Genomic DNA, 22,988 nt, shown 5'->3' on the forward strand with positions numbered 1-22,988 from the left:
ATCGTAGGATATTAAGCAGCACCTGTGATCTTGACCCACTAGGTGTCAGTAGCACTCCGGCCCCCCACCCCAAGTTGTGACAACCCAAAATATCTCCAGACACTGCCACATGTCCCCCGCTCGAGAACCACGGCTCTAAACTGCATAATTACCCAGGGAAAAACTGCTACCGTGTTCGTCTCGGCTGTATCCCCTGTGAGCAGTGCCATCTGTTACCCTTTCAGCCAACTCAGAATCACTGTTACTGGCCAACTTGTTGACAGCTGGCCACAGTTAGCAGACGAGGACTTCCCACTGAAATCTCACGCCTGTTTTGTGGCATTGCACTTTGATGCTGCTGCCCAAGGAAAGGGAAAGCAGAGTACTGCAAGAAGCTTCTGACTCGTCTTTGAGCCTGAGAGCCCCACCAAGGGAAGGTTATAAAGAGGAGAGATGCGTGAAAGCACGGGCAGAAGGAAGCCAGCCACTCAACAGAAGAAAGACCTCAAACAAGGTCCTTCCCATTCTCTTGTTCCATGGGACATCGCTCAGTCAGCATAATTTCTAATAGCATCTGCTATTAAAATCAATTAGATGCATCTGTTTGTCACCAGGGGCATGAGTTCCGTAAGTGGTTGACTCTTGTTCTTGGCTCAGGTCATAAATGGAAGCCTCTCTCGTCTAAAGACCTGTGGCCAACAACCTCCAACATGGCTTTGTACTGACAGAATTCTACAGGTTATGTACACTGCTCTGTTCCTCCAAAGGGAAGGAAGACAAGATGTCTTGGAAATGGCTCCACAGCATTAAACTTGGAGGGGGGAAATGATTGCTTTCCTCCATGGTACCATGTTCTACAAACCCTGTCTTCAGGACTTTTCAGAAGTCTCTGTCCCTTGTCTTAGAATAAAGCCCTGCAGCCACTGATTCCTGGAGATGCCTCTGTTACTCCTGCTCTCCCTTTCACTAACAGGTAGTGCTAAACAAAGAAGTGACAAAGGCCTAAAGGAAGTAGAAGAAGAGAGGCATTAAGAGCAAGGACAACAGAGCTGGTTGCCTCAGTTTGAATCTTGACTTTTGCCAACTACTGTGTGACCTTAGGCAAGTTATTTAGCTTCTCTGTACCTCATGTTCCTTGTTTTTAAAATGGGAATAATCAGACTGTGCGCCCCATAGGCTTCTGAAGAGGATTAAGTGAATTAGGACTTACAAAGGGCTTGGAACAACGCCTAGCACAAACTGCATATAAACTGTTAAATTCTGAACTCCTTTTACTAAGCAGTACCATATCTAAGAATTTGCTGGAGCACCCTTCTGACATGACGAAACCTTCTGCAACATTTCTACCACAAAAGATATGCGAGGTGACCTATGACCCAGCCACATTCCTATTTTGGCTATAAAACAGCTACCTAACCATACATCTAGTGTATGAGTACTTCATACGAGGAATTCTCCATGTCAGGGAAGAACCGTGTTAGCTTCAGATAAGCATATGGCATACCTGGATATCGCGATAGGACAGCAGTAAATTAATGACGATGTCTGAGGTCAGAACCTCAGTGTTATCCATGCGGAGTTTGATCCGAGCCAGCTCCTTGGCCAGTTCATCACCCTGGTATTTCTCTCTGGCTCTCCGGATGTCATTTAACAAGGTTTCTTTGTAATAAGCACTGGAGAGGGAAACAATAAAAGCTCCAGTCACGCTTACAAGCATCCAGGACTGTGCTGCAGCCCAAACAAACCTAGCTCTCATGGATATGACTTAGGCTAACACACGGGAGCCTCGCCCACACCTGAGCCTCCCAGGATCAGCCAACGGGGAGCACGTCGTACTTGTGAGTGTCACTTTGCAAAAACCTAACCACTCAACAGTTACAAAGAAAATCAGTTCATTATGACCTTGAAAATATTTTCAAACTTGACCCCTGATGTATTTGGATAACACACAGGACTCACTAGCTACCCCACCCCATCCCCTCTCCTCCGGTATTTTCAAACACATAGAGGACAAGAAAGCACTTGACTTGAACAGTAATTTCCCCACCGTTAAGAGATTTTTCACAAAGCCGAACAAAACTCCAAAGCCATGAAACACAGTAAGATGAGTGTCTTTAAGATGTATCTTTCAGGTATCCCCAGCTACTAATCACAAAGCTTTTTACACTTGGTCGAGAAACAAAATCTGGATGTGTCCATGAGCAATACAAGAAGCCATGCCTGGACGCCTGCAGACCACCTCTGCCTCTAACCCCCTATTCTCTGTGTCATTTTTGATAGCCAGAATGCTTTCCTAATGGAAGACACAGAACTTCCTTTATGTGGGCATCCAGATAATAACAGGGATGTATTACAACATTTAAAGCAGTTTAAAATCACACTGGAATGTCTCACCATAGCCCCTCTAAGAACCAATGCTAGTATTCAGTACTTGGTTTAAAATAGATGGATTTAAATATGTTGTCTACTTTCCAAGCAATTTTTTTTTCCTATGGAGACTGAGCATGACCAAGTTATAATACTGTCAACCCATTACACAGCTGAAACGATTTAACCGTATACAGTAACATCAGGTTGTTTATTAAAAAGAGCAAGTTTAACAAGTAATAGTCTTCAGAGAATGAGAAACAATACCAAAGAATAACCAATGTTGATTTTAATTGTTACAAAACTCTGTCCAAAAAAGTGTTTACAGTACACTGCCTGGTCCAATGCTTATAATAAATCTCAACATTTCAGTAATTAAGTGAAATTAATTTACTTTCACTTAAGTAAAGTGAAAGTGCTCTGATATAACCACTTCACACCAGTCAGAATGTCTGCGATCCAAAAATCTGCAAGCAATAAATGCTGGAGAGGGTGTGGAGAAAAGGGAACCCTCCTACACTGTTGGTGGGAATGCAAACTAGTACAGCCACTATGGAGAACAGTATGGAGATTTCTTAGAAAATTGCAAATAGAACTGCCTTATGACCCAGCAATCCCACTGCTGGGCATACACACTGAGGAAACCAGAATTGAAAGAGACACATGTACCCCAGTGTTCATCGCAGCACTGTTTATAATAGCCAGGACATGGAAACAACCTAGATGTCTATCAGCAGATGAATGGATAAGAAAGCTGTGGTACATATACACAATGGAGTACTACTCAGCCGTTAAAAAGAATACATTTGAATCAGTTCTGATGAGATGGATGAAACTGGAGCCGATTATACAGAGTGAAGTAAGCCAGAAAGAAAAACACCAATACAGTATACTAACACATATATATGGAATTTAGAAAGATGGCAATGATGACCCTGTATGCGAGACAGCAAAAAAGACACAGATGTGCATAGCAGACTTTTGGACTCAGAGGGAAAGGGAGAGGTGGGATGATTTGGGAGAATGGCATTGAAACATGTATACTATCATGTAAGAATCGAATCGCCAGTCTATGTCTGATGCAGGATACAGCATGCTTGGGGCTGGTGCACGGGGATGACCCAGAGGGATGTTATGGGGAGGGAGGCGGGAGGGGGGTTCATGTTTGGGAACGCATGTACACCCCTGGTGGATTCATGTCAATGTATGGCAAAACCAATACAGTATTGTAAAGTAAAATAAAGTAAAAATAAAAATTAAAAAAAAGAATAAAAAAATAAATAAAAATAAAAGTATCAGTGTATTGCTTTAATTTTTATTTCCTTGTCTCTTGCTTATTACCTCAATGATGAGCAAATTAGTAGATTCTACTAATGTTTAAAATTCTATGATTAATCAAATGAATAATTAAGTTGGGTGATAGCCACTGTCCATTTGCTGGACTATAAAGGTATCAAAAGCTACTAAAGTGTTATTAGTTTCACCTGTCAAGTAAAAATATACACACTTTAGTCTTGTTTTCAAGGGAACTCTGAAAAATAGTTTCAATAAACTAAGAAACCTAATAAGCATGGCAACCTGTAAGTAAATAAACAAAACACTGAATTAAACACTGAATTAAGTATGGCTTGGAGACAACATGTATGTAATAAACATGCAGCCATTTCTGCCTCTGGTAACCAAGAAAGATACTGCTGATCAGTGTGAACTTGGAAATGGCTTCAAATCCCTTTTCTGCACAGGGCTCCAGGTGGCCATCAATCTATGCAAGTTGGCACTTGAGCCGAAAATCTGTCTGCCATCCCTGTTACAGATGTTTTCAACCATTAGCATCTTTTACCCTCTCACTAACCCTTGCCAGGTATCTGGGAGTTCAAGGGGTGGAATCAACCAACAGGTATTTCAAGTTCTTTGAAATTAAACCGAATTGAAAGACTTGTCTTCCTACTGAAACATACATGAAGTGAATGAGAAACAAACCTGAGGCCACTTCTTGCAGATACCTTGCTCATCTGGCAGACTCAAGCTAGCCTACTTCCTCGTCAGACCTGAAAGAATGATCCTGGGAGACTTTTCTCCCTGAACCTCGCTAGAATATTCACTGTGCAGTAAGACAATAGCTAGCAAGCTGGGTCCGAATGAGGTTTTTGAGGGATATGCTGCAAAAGGTGCCCCGTTTACTTTCTAGATTGGCATGTGGTCACATATGCCTGAGTTGCCAGTCTTCTTTTCCCATTACAACCTGTAGCAGAAACTGTGTGTCCAGAGAAGAGGTGACAGGATAGAAAAGGAGAACAGACTATGAACAAGCATGCACCTCCCACCAGCCCCACAGTAGTAATGCTCCACAGTTTGGGGGACCACAGCGCAAGCCAGAGGGACGTGTGGCCCTTATACTTCAAGTTAGTTCTGCCAGTGCTTTGGATTTTCATTTGTTTTGGAAAGACAAATCCTTCTCCTTGTGACTTAACTTTCAGGAGTAAATCCTTTAAACTGGTTACAGGCAAAGAAAATCTGAATTCTTCCTTTAAGTGGAATAATTTTTCTGCCTTCAAGTTTCAAAACAGGGATATTTCCAGGACTGGTTTCTTGAGCACTGAGGCTCCAAGAGGTTAGCTGACTGTTCCAAGGCTACACAGGGAAGGACCGCCTGAGCCAGGATTCAAACCCAAACCTGTCAGCTCTTGAATTACTGCTCCACACCTTCTCCAACATAAATCTACCAAGAACATGTCCCAGGGCACACTGTGGTCAGGATGGCTTCAGCTTGACTCAATATACCCTGACTTGTACAGCATAGGGGCTAATGTTTGGAATAACCTTGCTGACACATTTTAACAACTTCAACAGCTGATTGGCGGTGGGCAGGAGCTCACCTTCAGAAATGATCTTAGAACACAGAATGTCAGAGTTGAAAGTGCATTAAAGAAAATCAATGATTTAAGTTCCTTATTTTCTAAATGGAAAAACAGCTACAGAAAAGCTATTTGTCAAGGTTGCGTAAGGAGCTGGAACCAAACACAAACTGAACCCTGACCTCAACTCCAGTTTCATTCTCTTTCAGCTACACCTCAACAGCCCAATGCAGTGAGCCAGTGTGAAACCCTGGATTCCAGGATGACTTTAAAGTGACTGGTTGGAGTTCCCCACTTTCTGGGCACTATGGTCTCTTGAAGGTACATCACCTCCATGGACACGAAGGGAAAATTTTGGTCAAGCTCCCCAGGTTGAGGACAGTTGATGGGAATTACCATGAGGTCACATGGATGTCCTTGAGGAGGCTAGTAAACCTGTCCACCAGAGGCACACACAGTGGACCCAGGAGGGTGTCCCAGTTGGGCTGCATGTACTCTGAGGCACGCCGCTGGGCATCACTCTCGCAGCAAAAATAATCAGCGCATGGTGTCACGATGTATGGGATGAAATAATAATTTCCACTGGATGCCTAGAAAAAAAGAAACAAAAATGTTTCACAAAATAAGCAATGCAGAAGCACAGCTGTGGATTTGGGCAGGTGGAACCTTGGTGGGACAGGAAAGGAGAAAATGCCTGACGATGAACAACTACTTGCACAATATGACTATGAATCTATCAGATGCAAACAGGAAACCACTCCATTTCACAAGCTCTAACACATGGGCATACAACAAAAATTTGGTTTTCAATGCTGAACTGAGCAGTATACATCTCTGAATTTCACTGGCAGAGATTTTAGGTTTTTAATTCTCAGAAATTACCAACACAATATTATAAAGTAATTAGCCTCCAATTAAAATAAATATATATTTTTAAAAATTAAAAAAAATTAAAAAAAAAGAAATTCTATTTCATTACATATCCTCCAAATCAGAGGGAACTTCAGCCCAATGATAACCAAGAAGTAAAATGTAAAGGTTTAATTTCTTTCTTTTGGCATGGCTGGAAAAGCCTTATTATTTGATAATTTAACCACAGGTGAATTATTTATAAACTTTGTTGAGTAGAAACTGTTTTGCAGGAAGCAGATATTAACAGATATGATTAGTCCCAGAGATGTTTTGGGAAAAAATTTTGTTCATTGTCAAATAATACTCAAGTAAAACTATGCTTTTTCTATGGAATAATCATGATTCATAGTCAAATTGCAACCATTTTTTAAAGCATAAATGCTTCCTTTAGTTTTTTTACTCTTTCAGCTTTTAAATTATGAAGTTATGATAACATATTTACAGGAGACTTGGAAAATATACAACAAAGTTACATATAGTTCTACTATATATTACAATTATTTTAAATAGATAAATTTTTAGTTGGAGTTTCTTTATCAAACTCTCAAGTATTAATAGAATGAATATACAGAAAAGTAGAAGGAAAGTACCATGAACCAATTCAAAATAATACAATTTTCACACAACAGTAGGATACAAATTCTATTCAAGTTCCCATAGACTATATATAAACTAGGAGACACTGGAACATAGCCAGGGACATAAAACAGGTGCAAAAAATTCATGGTCTAAAGGTACTGAAATCATACAGAGTTGGTTCTCTTATCACTGTGGAATTACGTTAGAAATCAGTATCAAAAGATATTTGAAAATAACCCACATATTTTCAAGTGCAATGTGACATTTACCAAGAGAGATCTCTGACTTAGCCATTGAAAGCCTCAGTAAACTTAGAAGACTGAAAAAACACAGAGGGTGATTACAGAGAAGGAAGCATTAAAATGAGAAATATTAAAATGAAAAATTAATATCAAAGATATTAAAAAACCCTATGTATTTGGAAATTAAATGTCCACTTTTAAATGATGGGTGTATCTAAAAAGCCCTAACAAGGAAAACTAGAAAATATTTGTAACAGAATAAAAATGAAAAGAGAATTTACCAGAATTTGTTGCATGCAGCTGAAACTGCTCAATGCAACTAAATACAAAGCAGAATCTTGAATAAGGTATGAAAATAAATAATGGACATTAGCATAAAATCTTGTGAAATGTGTACAAAATTGTATTTTAGTTAATAATACTGTTATCACGTTTTCTCTCTTTTTTTTTTTTTTACAACATAGTATTTCTTGATATTCTCAGAACTGGATTAAAAGTTTTGAGCTTCAAATTTTAGTAAAAAAGATCACTAAGATAATGAACTTTCTAGTCTTTTAGCAGTAATATCAGATGCCAAAATATATGGAACTATATCAAAGTTTTGAGTGAATATTAATTAGAAATCTAGCATTCTATTTATACTAAGTCCAACAAGTGGAATTAAAATGTCATAAATTTTTTAGCTAGGCAAAAATTTATAACATTTCTAAAATATATATCATATATATATATATATACACACCCACACATATATGTACACATATACAAAAGTTTTTCTACTATGCTTGATAAAGGCTTGAGAAAGAAAAACAGAAAAGAGACACAGAAATTGGAAAACATAAACTAAATGAAATGGGAGCACTGAACATGAAATAGAAAAAGAAACTCTACCTTTAAATAGCATTCAGCCCATGCTTGGGCTCCCTGAGAGCTCAGTTTGTAGAGTCTGCCTGCAATGCAGGAGACCCCAGTTCGATTCCTAGGTCGGGAAGATCCCCTGGAGAAGGGATAGGCTACCCACTCCAGTATTCTTGGGCTTCCCTTGTGGCTCAGCTGGTAAAGAATCCGCCTGCAATGTGGGAGATCTAGGTTTGATCCCTGGGTTGGGTAGATCCCCTGGAGAAGGGAAAGGCTACCCACTCCAGTATTCTTGGGCTTCCCTTGTGGCTCAGCTAGTAAAGAATCTACCTGCAATGCAGGAGACCTGGGTTCGATCCGTGGGTTGGGAGGGTCTCCTTCAGGAGGGAAAGGCCACCTACTCCAGTATTCTGTCCTGGAGAATTCCAAGGACTATACAGTCCATGGGGTTGCAAAGAGTAGGATATGACTGAGAGACTTTCACTTTTCACTTTTTCAATCCCATTCTCAGTTTTTAGCATATTTGGATGACTACAATACACTCTTAAATGAAATTCTACTATCACAGCCTATCTTTTGTCTGTACTGTTACAAAAAGCCACTATGTTGAAATCTCTGACTTGTTAATTCCTATCTTCACTAAGTTTTAAAGAATTTGATGCCAGCAATAATACATCTGACTTTTCCCCCTAACTTGTTAAACTAAAGGAGTTATCTAGGAAATTAGTCATCAGTTCAGTTGCTCAGTCGTGTTTGACTCTTTGCGACCCCATGAACCGCAGCATGCCAGGCCTCCCTGTCCATCACCAACTCCCAGAGCTTGCTCAAACTCATGTCCATGGAGTCGGTGATGCCATCCAACCATCTCATCCTCTGTCGTCCCCTTCTCCTCCTGCCTTCAATCTTTCCCAGCATCAAGGTCTTTTCCAATGAGTCAGTTCTTTGCATCAGGTGGCCAAAGCATTGGAGTTTCAGCTTCAACATCAGTCCTTCCAATGAATATTCAGGACTGATTTCCTTTAGGATGGACTGGTTGGATCTCCTTGCTGTCCAAGGGACTCTCAAGAGTCTTCTCCAACACCACAGTTCAAAAGCATCAATTCTTTGGCACTCAGCTTTCTTTATAGTCCAACTCTCACATCCATACATAACTACTGGAAAAACCATAGCCTTGACTACATGGACTTTTGTTGGCAAAGTAATGTCTCTGCTTTTTAATATGCTGTCTAGGTTGGTCATAACTTTTCTTACAAGAAGTGTCTTAATTTCATGGTTGCAGTCACCATGTGCAGTGATTTTGGAGCCCCCCAAAAATAAAGTCTGTCACTATTTCCCCATCTATTTGCCATGAAGTGATGGTATAATTTGGCATAACACATAACCTTGGGAAGCACACTTTCACCAAGAATGAGAAGTCAAATGAGCAATACAGCTTCTTCTAAATTAAAAAGAAATTCATTCACCCCAGAGACAACTGTCAGAATGCTACAATTTCAGATCAAACAGAAGTCTTGGGAAAACTCCACACTGGGGAACTAGTTTCAAACATATAGGTGACAGACATTTTAGTTTTCCTTTTGAATAAGATTTGCTTACATAAGGACAGGTGGTATTCTTCTTTCTATCTAAATTCAAAATATAAATGATTGTCTTGAAATTTTCTCCCTCTTTTGTACCTCCTAGGGCATCTATATCCCTGCTGAGATGTCTGTAGGCCCTAAAATACTTTGTTAAGGAAAAATGACTAGTGCTGCTCCACTCAGTCATACTTGAGACTGCATCAGCACACTTTTTCTGTAAAAGGCCAGATGGTAAATATTTTTGGTCTTGTGGGCCATATAATCTCTACTCTCCAAGTACTCAACTCTGCTGTTAAACCACGAAAGCAGCCACAGACAAGACACAGACACATGAGCATGGCTGTGCCCAGTGAAACTATTTATGGGCAAAAATCTGAATTTCATATTTTCACATGTCCTAGAAAATTCTTTGGGCTTCCCCAGTGGCTCAGTGGTAAAGAATCTGCCTGCCGATGCAGGAGACACTGGTTCAGTCCCTGGGTTGGGAGGACTACCTGGAGAAGGAAAAGGCAAAGCACTCCAGTATTACTGCATGGGAAATCCCATGGACGGAGCAGCCTGGCAGGCTACAGTCCACAGGGCTGCAAACAGTTTTACACGACTTAGTGACTAAACAACAACAACAACAAAATATTCTTCATCTTCTGATTTTTTCTCAATCGTTAAAAAGTGTAAAAGCCATTGTGAGCTCACAGGTCATACTAAAACAAATGGTGGGCCAACACTTGTCTAACACTAACCTTCCTGATGTTTCATGATTCCTGATAACAGATTTTATGAAAGTACTTAGCCTGCTACAAAATAGCAGCTGGAGACTGTCCCTGTGGACTCTAGATACTGGAGTTTAACACCTCTCACTGCAAATGCTGGTGTGTTATAAAGAGAGGTGGCAACATTTTGGGTATGTTGGTGATAAATGGGGAACAGGAGGAAGACTCATGGTTACTTCCTAGCAATCACTGAACAAGGCCTGTACCAGAGGAACAAAGACCCTTCCCCCTCTGGTAATATCTGCAAATTCTCAAAGATCGATTCAAAGTGCCCAACAAAGTAAGCTTTTGATAGATTAGAGACACATTTCTCCATCATCTATATCAAGAAAGTCATGGTGCCAAAGTTAATTAAATTAAATGCCATTATACATTCATTTATATATTAATCTGCTTGTTCTTTTACCTAAAGTTGGTTGAGTTTATGGTAAAAGATTTCCTAGTTTAGACTAAGAAGGATAAAAGAGCTGTGTGAATCAGTGAAGTCTAGAAGGTAAAAAATAAAAATCCTTGAAGAAATGGAGTTTGTTATTTTCAGAAAGTTAGGGCTAGACTGGAGGTAATGTGGAGCTCCTCAGATTCCCTTCCCAGAAAATCAACCATAACTGGTAACAAACATTTTTCTAGAAAAACCATTTTAAGTCTGTATAAAATATCTTAAGAGCAAATAGCAAATGGACAAGAGATCTTTATTCAAAAAAACAATTAAATCTTGATAAGGACAGTGAGGCTCTAGCATGTGAGCTATAAGCTGCTCTTCCCCTACCCTCCAGCCCAGAGTGACAGTTCTACTCTGGATGGGTACAGCCAAGAAGATGCGTTCCCCTGCCACCCCCAATCTCAAGTCGAGGATGAAAGTTTCTCCCTAGGAAGGCTAGGCCACCAGCATCCTTATTCACCATGGTCTTCCAGGTAAGCATGGTTAAGAGAACCAGGGTTCCATCCCCTCACCCACTTCCCACTTGTATGGCATCTTAGGTGAATCATGCCAAGAATACTGGGCCCTGATCATCTATGTCCCAGCTCACATTGGATGGAGGTCCCATGTTAGGAGAGGCAAGCTGAGGAGATCAGGGGCTGCCAGCTCTGGCCAGCAGCCCACTCACAGCAGTGTATCATTCTGAAAGAGGCAGGCTGCTATCCCCTTGTCCTGCTCTGGAGCAGTGGTGCAGAGCTCTGCCTAGGGTCAAGGCATGAGGTAAGAACACAGAGTTCTGCAGCTCTCCCACTGGTTTTATGTGGAATATAGCATGGGGAAGTTCAAACCTATGGAAGCTGTTAAAGACAACGAAGACTTTTGTAGCAAGAAATTAAGAGGAGGCTGGTAGGTAGCTCCATGAGAGCAACAGGTGAAAGGTAGACCAGCTAGAAGTTTAACAAAAAGGAACAGGGGAAGAGAAAGTTATGGAAGCCTTCCTGTGGTCAGAGTAGACATTAAAGAACAGCCTTAAAAAACCACATCTGCAAAGAAGTCCAATGTTAATGATATTAGTCTGTGGAACATTTATGTCTCAGGTTATTGGCAAAAACAATAAAGCGATTAGCTACCAACTTGGGGACGCTAACAACTGGATGTGGTATCAATAAAGGAAGATCAATCAGGAACTTAAATCCCACCAGGGAACTCTCCTAGTGGCCCAGTGTTTAAGAATCTGCCTGCCAACACAGGGGACATGGGTTCAACCCCTGATCCAGCAAGACTCCACATAATGTGGAGCAACTAAGCCCATGCGCCACAACTTCTGAGCCCAAGTGTTGCAACTACTGAAGTCAGTATGCCTTCAGCCTGTGCTTTGCAACACAAGAAGCTACTGCAATGAGAAGCCCATGCACAGCAACAAAGACCCAATGCAACCAAAAAAAGAAAAAAAGCAAGAAGACAAACTTAATAGTGAAATTAGGGAAAGATATAGTCCAAGAGAGCCCAGCTATATAATCACTGTCATCCCCAGGTGGGGATGAAGAGTTAGGGTAGCTGTGTGCATGCCCAAGGCTGCACCTTCTAAGGAGTGACATCAGAGGCTGCACACTGTGGAGGAAACAGACCTCAGTGAACTAGTCCAGCGAAGTCACTCAACAAATAAACCAATAAACAGGAAGAAACTGCAGAGGCAGGAGGGAGAGAAATCAGTATCCAGAGTTACTACATTACCTAATGTGTCCAGTTTTCAACCACAAAAAATACAAAAAATGCAAAGAAACAGGGCAGTGTGGTCCATATATATGAAAAACAGCAGGCAATGAGTAACTGCCTTTGAAAGGACCCAGGTATTGGACTCAGGAGACAGAGACTTGAAAACTGCTACTATAAATATGCTAAAAAAAAAAAAAACTAAAGGAAACCATACTTAACAAACAATGCATCATCAAATACAGAGTATCAATGAAGAGTTAGGAATTACCAAAAAAAAAAAAAAAAAAAGTAAAGGAGAATTCTGGTGCTGCTTAGTTGCTCAGTCATGTCCAACTCTTTACATCTCTGTCCATGAGGATTTTGCAGGCAAGAATACTGGAGTGGGCTGCCATGCCCTCCTCCAGGGGATCTTCCCAACCCAGGGACTGAACCCAGGTCTCTCACATTGTAGGTGGATTCTTTACTGTCTGAGCCACCAGGGAAGCCCCTGGAGCTAAAAAGTATAATAAAAAAATAGTGTTAGTCTTTCAGTTGTGTCTGACTCTTGGCAACACCATGGACTATAGCCGGCCAGGCTCCTCTGTCCATGGAATTCTCCAGGCAAGAATACTGGAGTGGGTAGTCATTCCCTTCTCCAGGGAATCTTCAGAACCCAGGGATCGAACCTGGGTCTCCTGCATTGTAGGCAGATTCTTAACTGTCTGAGCCACCAAGGAAGTCCCAAAAGGATAATAACCAAAATTAAAAATTCACTGAAGGGCCTCAACAGGAAATTACAGTGGAAGAAAGAATCAGCAAATTTGTAGACAGATCAACAGAGATTATGCAAACTGAAGAGAGAGGAAAAAGAACGAAGAAAAATGAATAGAACCTCAAGGAAATGTGGGACACCATCAAGTATACCAACAAAAACAGATCATAATGGGAGTCCTGGAAGGAGAGGAAAGGAGCAGGACTACACTGAAAGAAATAATTGCTGAAAAATTCAACATTTGATTACGCTAAGCTAAATTCCAAGTAGGATAAACTCAAAGAGAGCCACATCCAGATACACCGTAGTCAAAACTGTGAAAGACAAAGTCTTGAAAGCAGCAAGAGAAAAAAGTGTCTTACTGTGTACAAGGGTAACTCAATAAAATAAACATCTGACTTTTCATCAGAAGCAATGAAAGTTAGAAGGCAGTATAAAAACATATTCAAAGAGATGAGGAAAAGAAAGTCAACCAGAATCTTGTATCTAGCAAAACTATCTTTTATAAATGAAGGAGAATCTAACTTTACCTAAAGTATACAAGATCTTTAGAGAAAATTTCAACACCCTAATAAAGGATCTGAAAGAAAATGTGAGGAGAAAAGGAGAAAATAAAGACATTTTTAAGTAAACACAAACTGAGATAGTTTGTTCCTAGAAGACATGTTTCATAAAAAAAAAAAAATACTAAAGGAAGTTCTTCAGGCTGAAAGCAAGTGATACTAGACAGTAATTTTAATTCACACAATAAAAACAAAATATGGGGACTGCCCTGGTGGTCCAGTGGCTAAGACTCTGCACCCCCAATGCAGAAGACCAGGGTTCCTGGTCAGAGAACTAGATCCCCCATGCAGCAACTAAGAGTTCACATGTCGCAACTAAAGATCCCACATACCACAATGAAAACTGAAGATCCTGTTTACTGCAACTAAGACCTGGCACAGCCAAATAAATCTTCTTTAAAAATACGCAATAAAGTTAGTTATATAGGTAACTGTAAGAAACAATATAATTGCTAATTTCTGTTCTTTTCTTAACTGGTTTAAAAGAAAATAGCACAAAATGACGTATATAATCACATGTTGGGGCCTATAACATGTATTAATAGACATGTAACATATTTGACACTAACAGTACAAAAGATGTAGGTAGAAATAAGGCTGTACTTGAATAAGGAAATAGCACTATTTGGTAACCTGAATCCACAGAAACAAATGAAAAGAATTAGGAAGGTAAACAAACAGGTTAATGTAACTCTATAAATACTTATTTTCCTTTCTTCTCTCAGCTTTGTTAAAAGATGATATTATACAGAGTAAGAATTCTAACAAAAATACAAACATTACAACTAAATAATCCCAAGTCTCCATAAGAGGTAGGTAAACTGAAGGTGCAAGAGTCCAACCTATTTGGACGGAACTGTTAGAAGTTTAAAAAATATTTCCAAAACAAATATTTGTGCTGAAATCTTGTTGACAGTCTTCCTTAAGCAAATCTATTCTTCCCAGAGAGCACAGGAGTTAACTTTGCCCCAGTTCTGCTCAAATCCTCAATAATGAAGTGTAAAAAAAATAAGACATTGATAAATACATGCTCTGTGCTGTCAAAGGTTATGGCTCAAGTGAGCAGAACAGTAGCAAGAGAGGCTGGTGAAGGCTTGCCCACAGCTGGAACGGATCCTGATCCTCTGAGCAAACATTTAGCCTTAGTTTGAGAAAATAAGGAGAAAGAAGGGGAATGCATGAATTCTGAAAACAGCTGGGTGAGTTTAATGAACAGGACAGAGGAGACAGCAGGAATCTGGAATCTTGGCAAAGTAAAACTACTGATTTTGAGAAAATCTTTCATAAAAGTATATAAAACTTAAAGAAATTCTACAGAAAGAAATTTGGACTAATGACTACATTTAAAAAAGCAATTCATGAACTTCCAAATGAAAGCACAGGCTCTTGAGTACAGTACTTTTGTTCTTACAAAGAATAGGCCCAAACATCTTCAAGTGATGACTTGAAGACTTTTGTTCGTGGGGAGACCCAAAATTAAAAAGAAAAACATTGATTAGCATAACACACGTTCAATAGCAAACCAGGCTGGGATATTTATAATTGTTACATTTATAAACAGAAACATCTCAAGAATCCAACTCATTAAAACAAATTCAACAAAGACAGCTTAGTTTCCTACATAAAGGGGCATTAGAACCAGTATGCTAGGCACATTAACATGTAAACCCTTATTCCAAACACTCTTCAAGCATTTCCAAAAGGATGATTCTGATATAGTAAGTGAGGTCAGAGAGCACAGTAAAAGCCACTGGTCTCTAACACTATGAGGGTGCGGGTGAGGAATCAGTGGAACTACGACCATCTACGAACATCACCACAATGAACAGTTCATCCCATAGCATCACTAGGTTAAATAAGAGGTTGTTTTAAAAAAAAAAAAAAAAACTCTCATTACAGGGACTTTCTGGTGGTCCAGTGGCTAAGACTCCAAGCTCCCAATGCAGGGGGCCTGGGTTTTATCCCTGGTCAGGGAACTAGATCCTACATGCTACAACTAAGACCCAGCATGGCCAAATAAATAAATATTTTAATAAAATAAAAGCTCTCATTACAAATGTATGGATATATAGTCTCAAATGCTATAATTTTTAATGCCTATCTAATACACCACCTGGTGAATATATATATAGCGTATACTTCATATTTCATCATTCTCATTTATTATATAACTTTGGAATTTTTTCTTACTATACACTGAGATGAACATCCCTGCATATGGCATCTTTCCACTCTGGTCTTTTCCTGAGAATAGCTTCCCAGGAGTGAGATTATTAGAGCGAGTTTAAGGTTCTCCATGTGTGGCCAAGTTGCTGTCAAAAAGGATGGAGCAATTTATACTCCCACCAGTAGTACATACAAAGACATTTCAATTTCATCATTGTCTCAGAAGAGCTGGGTAGTGGGGTTTTTCCCCCCACATTTGCTAAGTTAGGTAACAAAGAAATAATACAATTATTGAAATGGAAAGTCAGTATCATCCCAGTTCAAGCACAGCAAGATGGTGGAGAATCTGGATGGCCAAAGATGGTATCTCAGCTCCACCCCATTCTAGATGGATGACCTTGGAAAATGTTATTTGTCCATCTAAACCTCAGTTTTCTCATGTTTGAAATGAGGACAATAATACTGTCAACTTCATCAAGTGACAGAGGCTTAAAGATGGTCATGGCACATAGTGGACATCCAATAAAGATTAGCTATGTTTGACAGTTCTAGACTAGACCATACTGGGAATTCTGAACCTGGAGCCCATTAATTCTTGGGGGTCTGTGAAAGTGAATGAGAAAAAAAAGTTCACCTTTTTCATCATTCGCCTTTCATTGAAATATAACAGTGCCTTTGATCAGGAATGTAGGCAATACATTTTGTTTTCAGCAGGGCATGGGACTTTGTCTCTAATACAAATCACAGAATTTTTAATGTGACATTACAGTTCCTGAAGAGATCTCAAAATAACTTTTATACTTATCACTACACCAGAATTATGGCAGTTTTTCGACTTGCTGTTTGATCTTATTATTTGAGACATTAGTAAAGGAGGACATAGACTACAATATATCACTTTAAAATATTTTTGATAACTACATGCACGCATGCTAAATTGCTCCAGTTGTGTCTGACTCTTTGCGACCTCATGGACTGGAGCCCACCTGGCTCCTCTGTCTATGGGATTCTCCAGGCAAGGATTCTGGAGTGGGTTGCCACTTCCTCCTCCAGGGGATCTTCCCATCCCAGGGATCAAACTCACATCTCTTATGTCTCCTGCTCTGGCAGGCAGGTTCTTTACCACCAACTCCACTTATATAGCTCAGTATAATTGGTCTCTTTTGTAGTAGTTTGTATTTATTAAGACATTTTAAGATTTATTCTGAGAAGGGGTCCATAGGCTCTTCCAGACTGACAAAAGAGTCCCAGGACCCCAAAATCTAAGAGCCCCTGCTCTGGACTTTAGGCAGAAGTTGCACATAGAACAAACTACCTGCAGCCCTAAAACATCAGAGTTTCTTCAGTGGGCTTCATGTATGAACAGTTACATGATAATAGGCGAGTCCCAGCCATAAACAGCTGCCAGGAGAGCAGAGCATGTTGTAGTCTCAACCTTACTGTCCATCAGGTTCAGTCATGGCCACTACCCAAGGACACCTAGGATGAGTTCCCCAGCAGGCTCCTCTGTGCCCTGTGCAAGGTGCCCTATGCAAGAAGGCCAGCACAATAACACAAGTAAAGGGGCCTCACTACACTAACACTTATTTTTTATTTATGGCAAGCAGCCTGGAGAATTTCATGGACAGAGGAGCCTGGCAGGCTACAGTCCATGGTGTTGCATAGAGTCAAACACAACTGACAGACTAACTTTCACTTTTCAGCAGCAGCTCTTTCTAACTGTGTTGCTGGAGAAGGCTCTTGAGAGTCCCATGGCCAGCAAGGAGATCAAACAAGTCAATACTAAAGGAAATCAAGCCTGAATATTTATTGGAAGGATTGATGCTAAAACTCAATACTTTGGCCATCCAATGCAAAGAGCCAACTCATTGGAAAAGACCCCAATGCTGGGAAAGACTTAAGGCAAAAGGAGAAGGGGGCGGCAGAGGATGAGATGGTTAGATAGCATCAACGACTCTGAGTTTGTACAAACTTCAGGAGATAGTGGAGGACAGAGAAGCCTGGCAGGCTGCAGCCCATGGGGTTGCAAAGAGGTGGACACAACTTAGCAACTGAACAACAATAGCAGGTCACAAAGTTGTTCAGTAATAGCACAAGCTTATTATTATTATTATTTTTATATAAACTAATTCTTTGGAGCAAAAAAAATGTGTAAGAATTTATCCCAACCAACTTCAACATGAGACTTTAAGCTTGATCTTCCAGGGAACATTTCTAAAATAACGATTAAATACATGTTTAGTCAAAAGAAGAGGGGAAAATCTAAGGCAAATGGAAGGAGGTTTAATACTACCCATGATAAGCTGATTTCCAAGCACTTATGGGAGAATGCATATCTTGATTGCTAGGAAAACGTGCCACTCTGGAGTTTAACTCTTGTAATAGAAAAGGGCTGCAAACCCTTGGTGAAAACTGGAATTTAAAAAGCACAGAGAATTGTTCCCAAGAAAATTTATGGAGAAACTGAGCAAACTTAAGTCAATTAAAAATTATTTAACATAACCATACGTGTGACAAAGTCAACTTATTAAGGAAGAAGACCTAAATCAAGCACTGCTCTAAAAAATGATAACAAGGTATAATTCTTTGTCTAGTCAGTTAAAGGAGGATTTTTAAAATCAGCACACATGCACATCAGGGAAATGCAGCTTTTTTTTTTTTAAGATCAATGCAAACAGCATTCTATGTACATTGCTAGCTTTCTATATTTATCTGGTCATAAGAGGAAAATACAGAAGCTAAGTAACAATTTCAATTGGATAATCAGACTACTGTGCCACTGAAAGGTGAATGAAGACATCCCTGCTGGAAACATGCCATGTAGCACCAACTGAGCTATTCCAACAGTCCATCTGCTTTGTTCAAATAACAGAATGGCTATCATAAAATCAGAGAATTATTTCAGAGCTGGCACAAATGGCAGTGATCACTTTATTAATAATCATCTCATTTTATACGGGAGGAAACTGATTCCCAGCAAGGTTAACCCACTGGCCCACAGATGACCACAGAGCCAGGCAAATCTCATGTCCTCCCTCTCCCTTCCTGTAGGCTTGCTGCCACTAACTGCCAATCCTGCTTAATCCTGAAACACTCTTATATCAAGATAGACATGATATACAAAACCAAGTGCCCAACACTAACAGATGGGTGAATGGTGTAGTTTATGGTATGTGAATTACATCTTAAAGAAAATAAATGGGTGTCATGGAACACTGGCATGCTGCAGTCCAACTTGCAAAGAGTCGGACACAAATGAATGGCTCAACAACAACAAATGGCACACTAAAGACTCATTCAGTTGGTAGGCAGAATTAAATATTTCTGTTTTGGTTCTGACATTGGCCCTGTGACATGTGACACTATTCCTGTCATATTCAAGAGATACAGAGAAAAGATTTTTTGGTTCACACCTCCAGAGTTCTGAAATTTATTTTATTTTTTTCCAGAGTACTTCAATTTAAAAGAGAACACAACCACAGGCATGAAGGGGAAAAAAAGACAAAAAGACTTGAAGGGAGAACTTAAGATGAGGTAGAAATACAAAATAGCTACACAAATGAAATAAATATTCAAATAGCAGAGATTTTTTTTTTACATAAATCACATTCAATGAATAAAATCCTCCCTCTCCATCTACTATGACAATTAGCCTTCTTATTTGAAATCGAGTCTTCACTAACAAAAATGGTAGAAATTCTGACTCTGAACTCAGGAAACCCAAAGGATGCAGAAAGGAGAAAATAAATTTAATTGCCTTTTTACCACAGTGTCCCTAAGCAATCTACATCATCCTTGATAATCTTGGATCCCAAGCCAAAGCAAACTGAAGGAATGAGGAAGGCAAGAAAGACTAGGAGAAATTCTGTTACTCGAAACTTGAGGCCTCAGTGAGCTTACAAGCCAGGTACAAGACTTGCAGTACCACAGACAATACCCCCAATACTACCAATGTCTGTTTCTCAAAGAATTTCCAATTTATTGCCATCATAGAGATAACTATTTTGATGGGAACAATGAATGTCTTTTAAATCTCAATGAATTTCCAGAAAAGAAAATAATCACCTAGTCCAGAGGTCAAGAACTAGATTACTTTTTTAATAACATGATCCTAGCTCGGAAATTTAACTCTGCTTTTAAAGGACTAGCTCTCAACTCTGGCTTTAGGACATGACAAATGAAAGTAAGGTCCGGTTTACTTTGAAATATCTTTTCTCCACGTACTGGGTGGAACACCTCATCTTCTCCTGGTCATTTTCCTGAGGGTCAAGGAAGGTTTATGTCCCCATGTTTCCTCTCTGCTGAGGCTACATACAGCTTCTGAATAATCATCCACCAATTCAAAAGAAAACATCATTTCTGTGCATCTCTGCCTTCGAGGTACATGCCTTAGTCTTAGGGTACATATGATTCATATATTTCTCAAATGAAATGATTACAATGCAGCGGACACTTAGGTGCACACCCAGACTCCCCTTTTCAAGGAAAGATGTATTGTCCTAGCTACTGAGAACACTGCAGCTCTCAGCCCTGCTGTCAGTCCCTTCTGGAACTGCCTCAGGTGCGGAGAGCACCTCACACCCAGTATCATTCTCCTTCCAGTGAGGGATGGATGTAGGAGTATAAAGGCCTGACCACATCATCACAACTCAGAACTACTTGGAAACTCCAGCTCCCCACGGAGGTCAGGCAAGGCTTCCACTGGGCCTGCATCCCAGCGGGATTTCTCTTTCTGCCCAATCCTGCTTCCTGCCCTCCTCTCCCTCACAGGTGATCCCAAGGGCACTCCTCAATAAACTCCCTGTTCACTGAACTCAGTCTCACAGTTTACTTCCTGGTCAGGTGGTCTGGTATTCCCATCTCTTTCAGAATTTTCCACAGTTTATTGTGATCCACACAGTCAAAGGCTTTGGCATAGTCAATAAAGCAGAAATAGATGTTTTTCTGGAACTCTCTTGCTTTTTCCATGATCCAGCAAATGTGGCAATTTGATCTCTGGTTCCTCTGCCTTTTCTAAAACCAGCTTGAACATCAGGGAGTTCATGGTTCACGTATTGCTGAAGCCTGGCTTGGAGAATTTTGAGCATTACTTTACTAGCGTGTGAGATGAGTGCAATTGTGCGGTAGTTTGAGCATTCTTTGGCATTGCCTTTCTTTGGGATTGGAATGAAAACTGACCTTTTCCAGTCCTGTGGCCACAGCTGAGTTTTCCAAATTTGCTGGCATATTGAGTGCAGCACTTTCACTGTATAATCTTCCAGAATTTGAAATAGCTCAACTGGAATTCCATCACCTCCTCTAGCTTTGACTGGATAGCCACATGTAAAAGAAAGAAGTTGGATCCCGACCTCACACCAGACAGAAAAATTAAGTCAAAACGGGTCAGAGGAATAAATTTAAGAGCCAGAACTATAAAACTTTAAAAGGAAACATAGAAGTAATTCTTTGTGACCTTGGGTTAGGCTAAGCATTCTCAGATACAACACCAAAAGCATGAGGCATAAAATAAGTGATGAGGTCTCTGAAAAGGGCCTTGCATCCAGAATCACAAAGAACTCTAACAGCTCCATAATAAGACAAAAAATCCAACTAAAAATAAGCAAAACATTTGAATAGACATTTCACCAAAAAAAGAGTATGAATGGCTAATAAGCTCATGAGAAGATGCTCAACATCATGACTCACTAGGGAAATACAAAACCACAATGAGATACCACTTCATACTAAAATGGATATAATAAAAAGACAGATCATACCAAGTGTTGATGAAGATGTGAAGAAGCTAGATCTCTCATTGGTGAAGGAAATGTAAAATGGTACACCCACCCTGGACATTATTTTGATAGTTTCTTACAAACTTAAACATATATTTACTATATGATCCAGCAATTCCATTCCCAGGTATCTACACAAGAGGAATGAAGACATATTTCCAACACAAACACCAGAATGTTTATAGCAACACTATGAAAAATAACTAAAAAGTGGAGACAATCCAAAAGTCCATCAATCGAAGAATATAATTGCTATAAATACATGGAATATCCATACAATAAATACTTTTCAGCGATAAAAAGGAACCACTGATACATGCTACATCATGGATGAACCTCACAAATATCACGCCAAGTGAGAGAAACTAGATGCAAAAGACCACATTATTGTATCCTTCCATTTCTATGAAAAGTCCTGAAAAGATAAATCTGTAACACATAAAGCAAATTAGTGGCTTGGGGCTAGGATAGGAATAAGGGTTGTCTGAAAACAAGTATATTGCAGGGTGATGGAAATGCTCTAAAACTGGATTGTGGTGATGGCTGCACAACTCTTAAAAGCCACTGGATGTTGTGCACACAGGTAACTTTTACAGTATGTTAATTATACCTAAATAAAGAGTTAAAAAACAAACCTGGAAGACAAGACTATGAGCATCATCTGAAAAAGAGGTGAGCACGAAAGGTGATACTATGTTTCCAAAGACCAGAAGAGCCCAGAAGGGCTGCAGGTCTGGTCCAGGCTGAAGACTACAGATTGGCTTCCCATCCTTTGCATTCCTGCAAAGCAACTGCTCCCAGAAACAGGAGCAAATGTAAGCTATCTGTGATGGCCAATTTTATCTGTCAACTGGACCAGCCACATGGTGCTCAGATTAAACATTATTTTTGCACGTGTCTGGGAGGGTGTCTCTGAATGTGATTAGCATTTGGGTCAGTGGACTCAGTCAAGTAGACTGCCCTCCCTGCTGTGGGTGGGCATCCTCCAATTCGCTGAGGCCTAACCAGGACAAAAGGCAGAGGCAGGCGGAATTCGGCCTCTTTTGCCTGCCAAACTGCTTGGTGTGGGACACTCATATCATCTTCTCTGATCTACCCTCATTGGCTTCCCAGGCCTTTGGACTTAAACTGAATTACATGACTGGCTTTCCCAGGCACCCTCATAATAAATGTCTCTATCTCCCATTAGTTCTGTTTCTCTAGAGAACCCTTACTAAATACACTATCCCTCTATCATGTGAAGCCAAGTCCCATACATCATCAGGCACAATTCTAAACACATGAAATACTCCCTGAAGACAGACATCTCAAAGCATCTTGGTTTTCATACATTCATAAATCACTTCAAGCACCCAGCTCCATGTTCACTGTGGGGCATTTAATCTGTACCTGACTCATAGGACTTTATAATTCACCAACCACGACTATGTTGTATCTCTCTCTCTTAAAGCTGTCCAG

The 22,988-nt window shown here is 40.0% G+C and overlaps 1 protein-coding gene across 1 annotated transcript in view; it reads right to left on the reverse strand.

The window, feature by feature from the left end:
- The window catches only part of MAP3K15 (mitogen-activated protein kinase kinase kinase 15), a 105,931-nt gene that overhangs the window by 47,597 nt on the left and 35,346 nt on the right, over positions 1 to 22,988 (reverse strand). The window contains 2 exon segments of the mRNA XM_018043632.1: positions 1,484 to 1,652; positions 5,598 to 5,791. Coding sequence (XP_017899121.1) covers positions 1,484 to 1,652; positions 5,598 to 5,791 — 363 coding nt within the window.

This window comes from Capra hircus (assembly GCF_001704415.2).
Source record: "Capra hircus breed San Clemente chromosome X unlocalized genomic scaffold, ASM170441v1, whole genome shotgun sequence".
Classification (NCBI taxonomy): Eukaryota; Metazoa; Chordata; class Mammalia; order Artiodactyla; family Bovidae; genus Capra; species Capra hircus.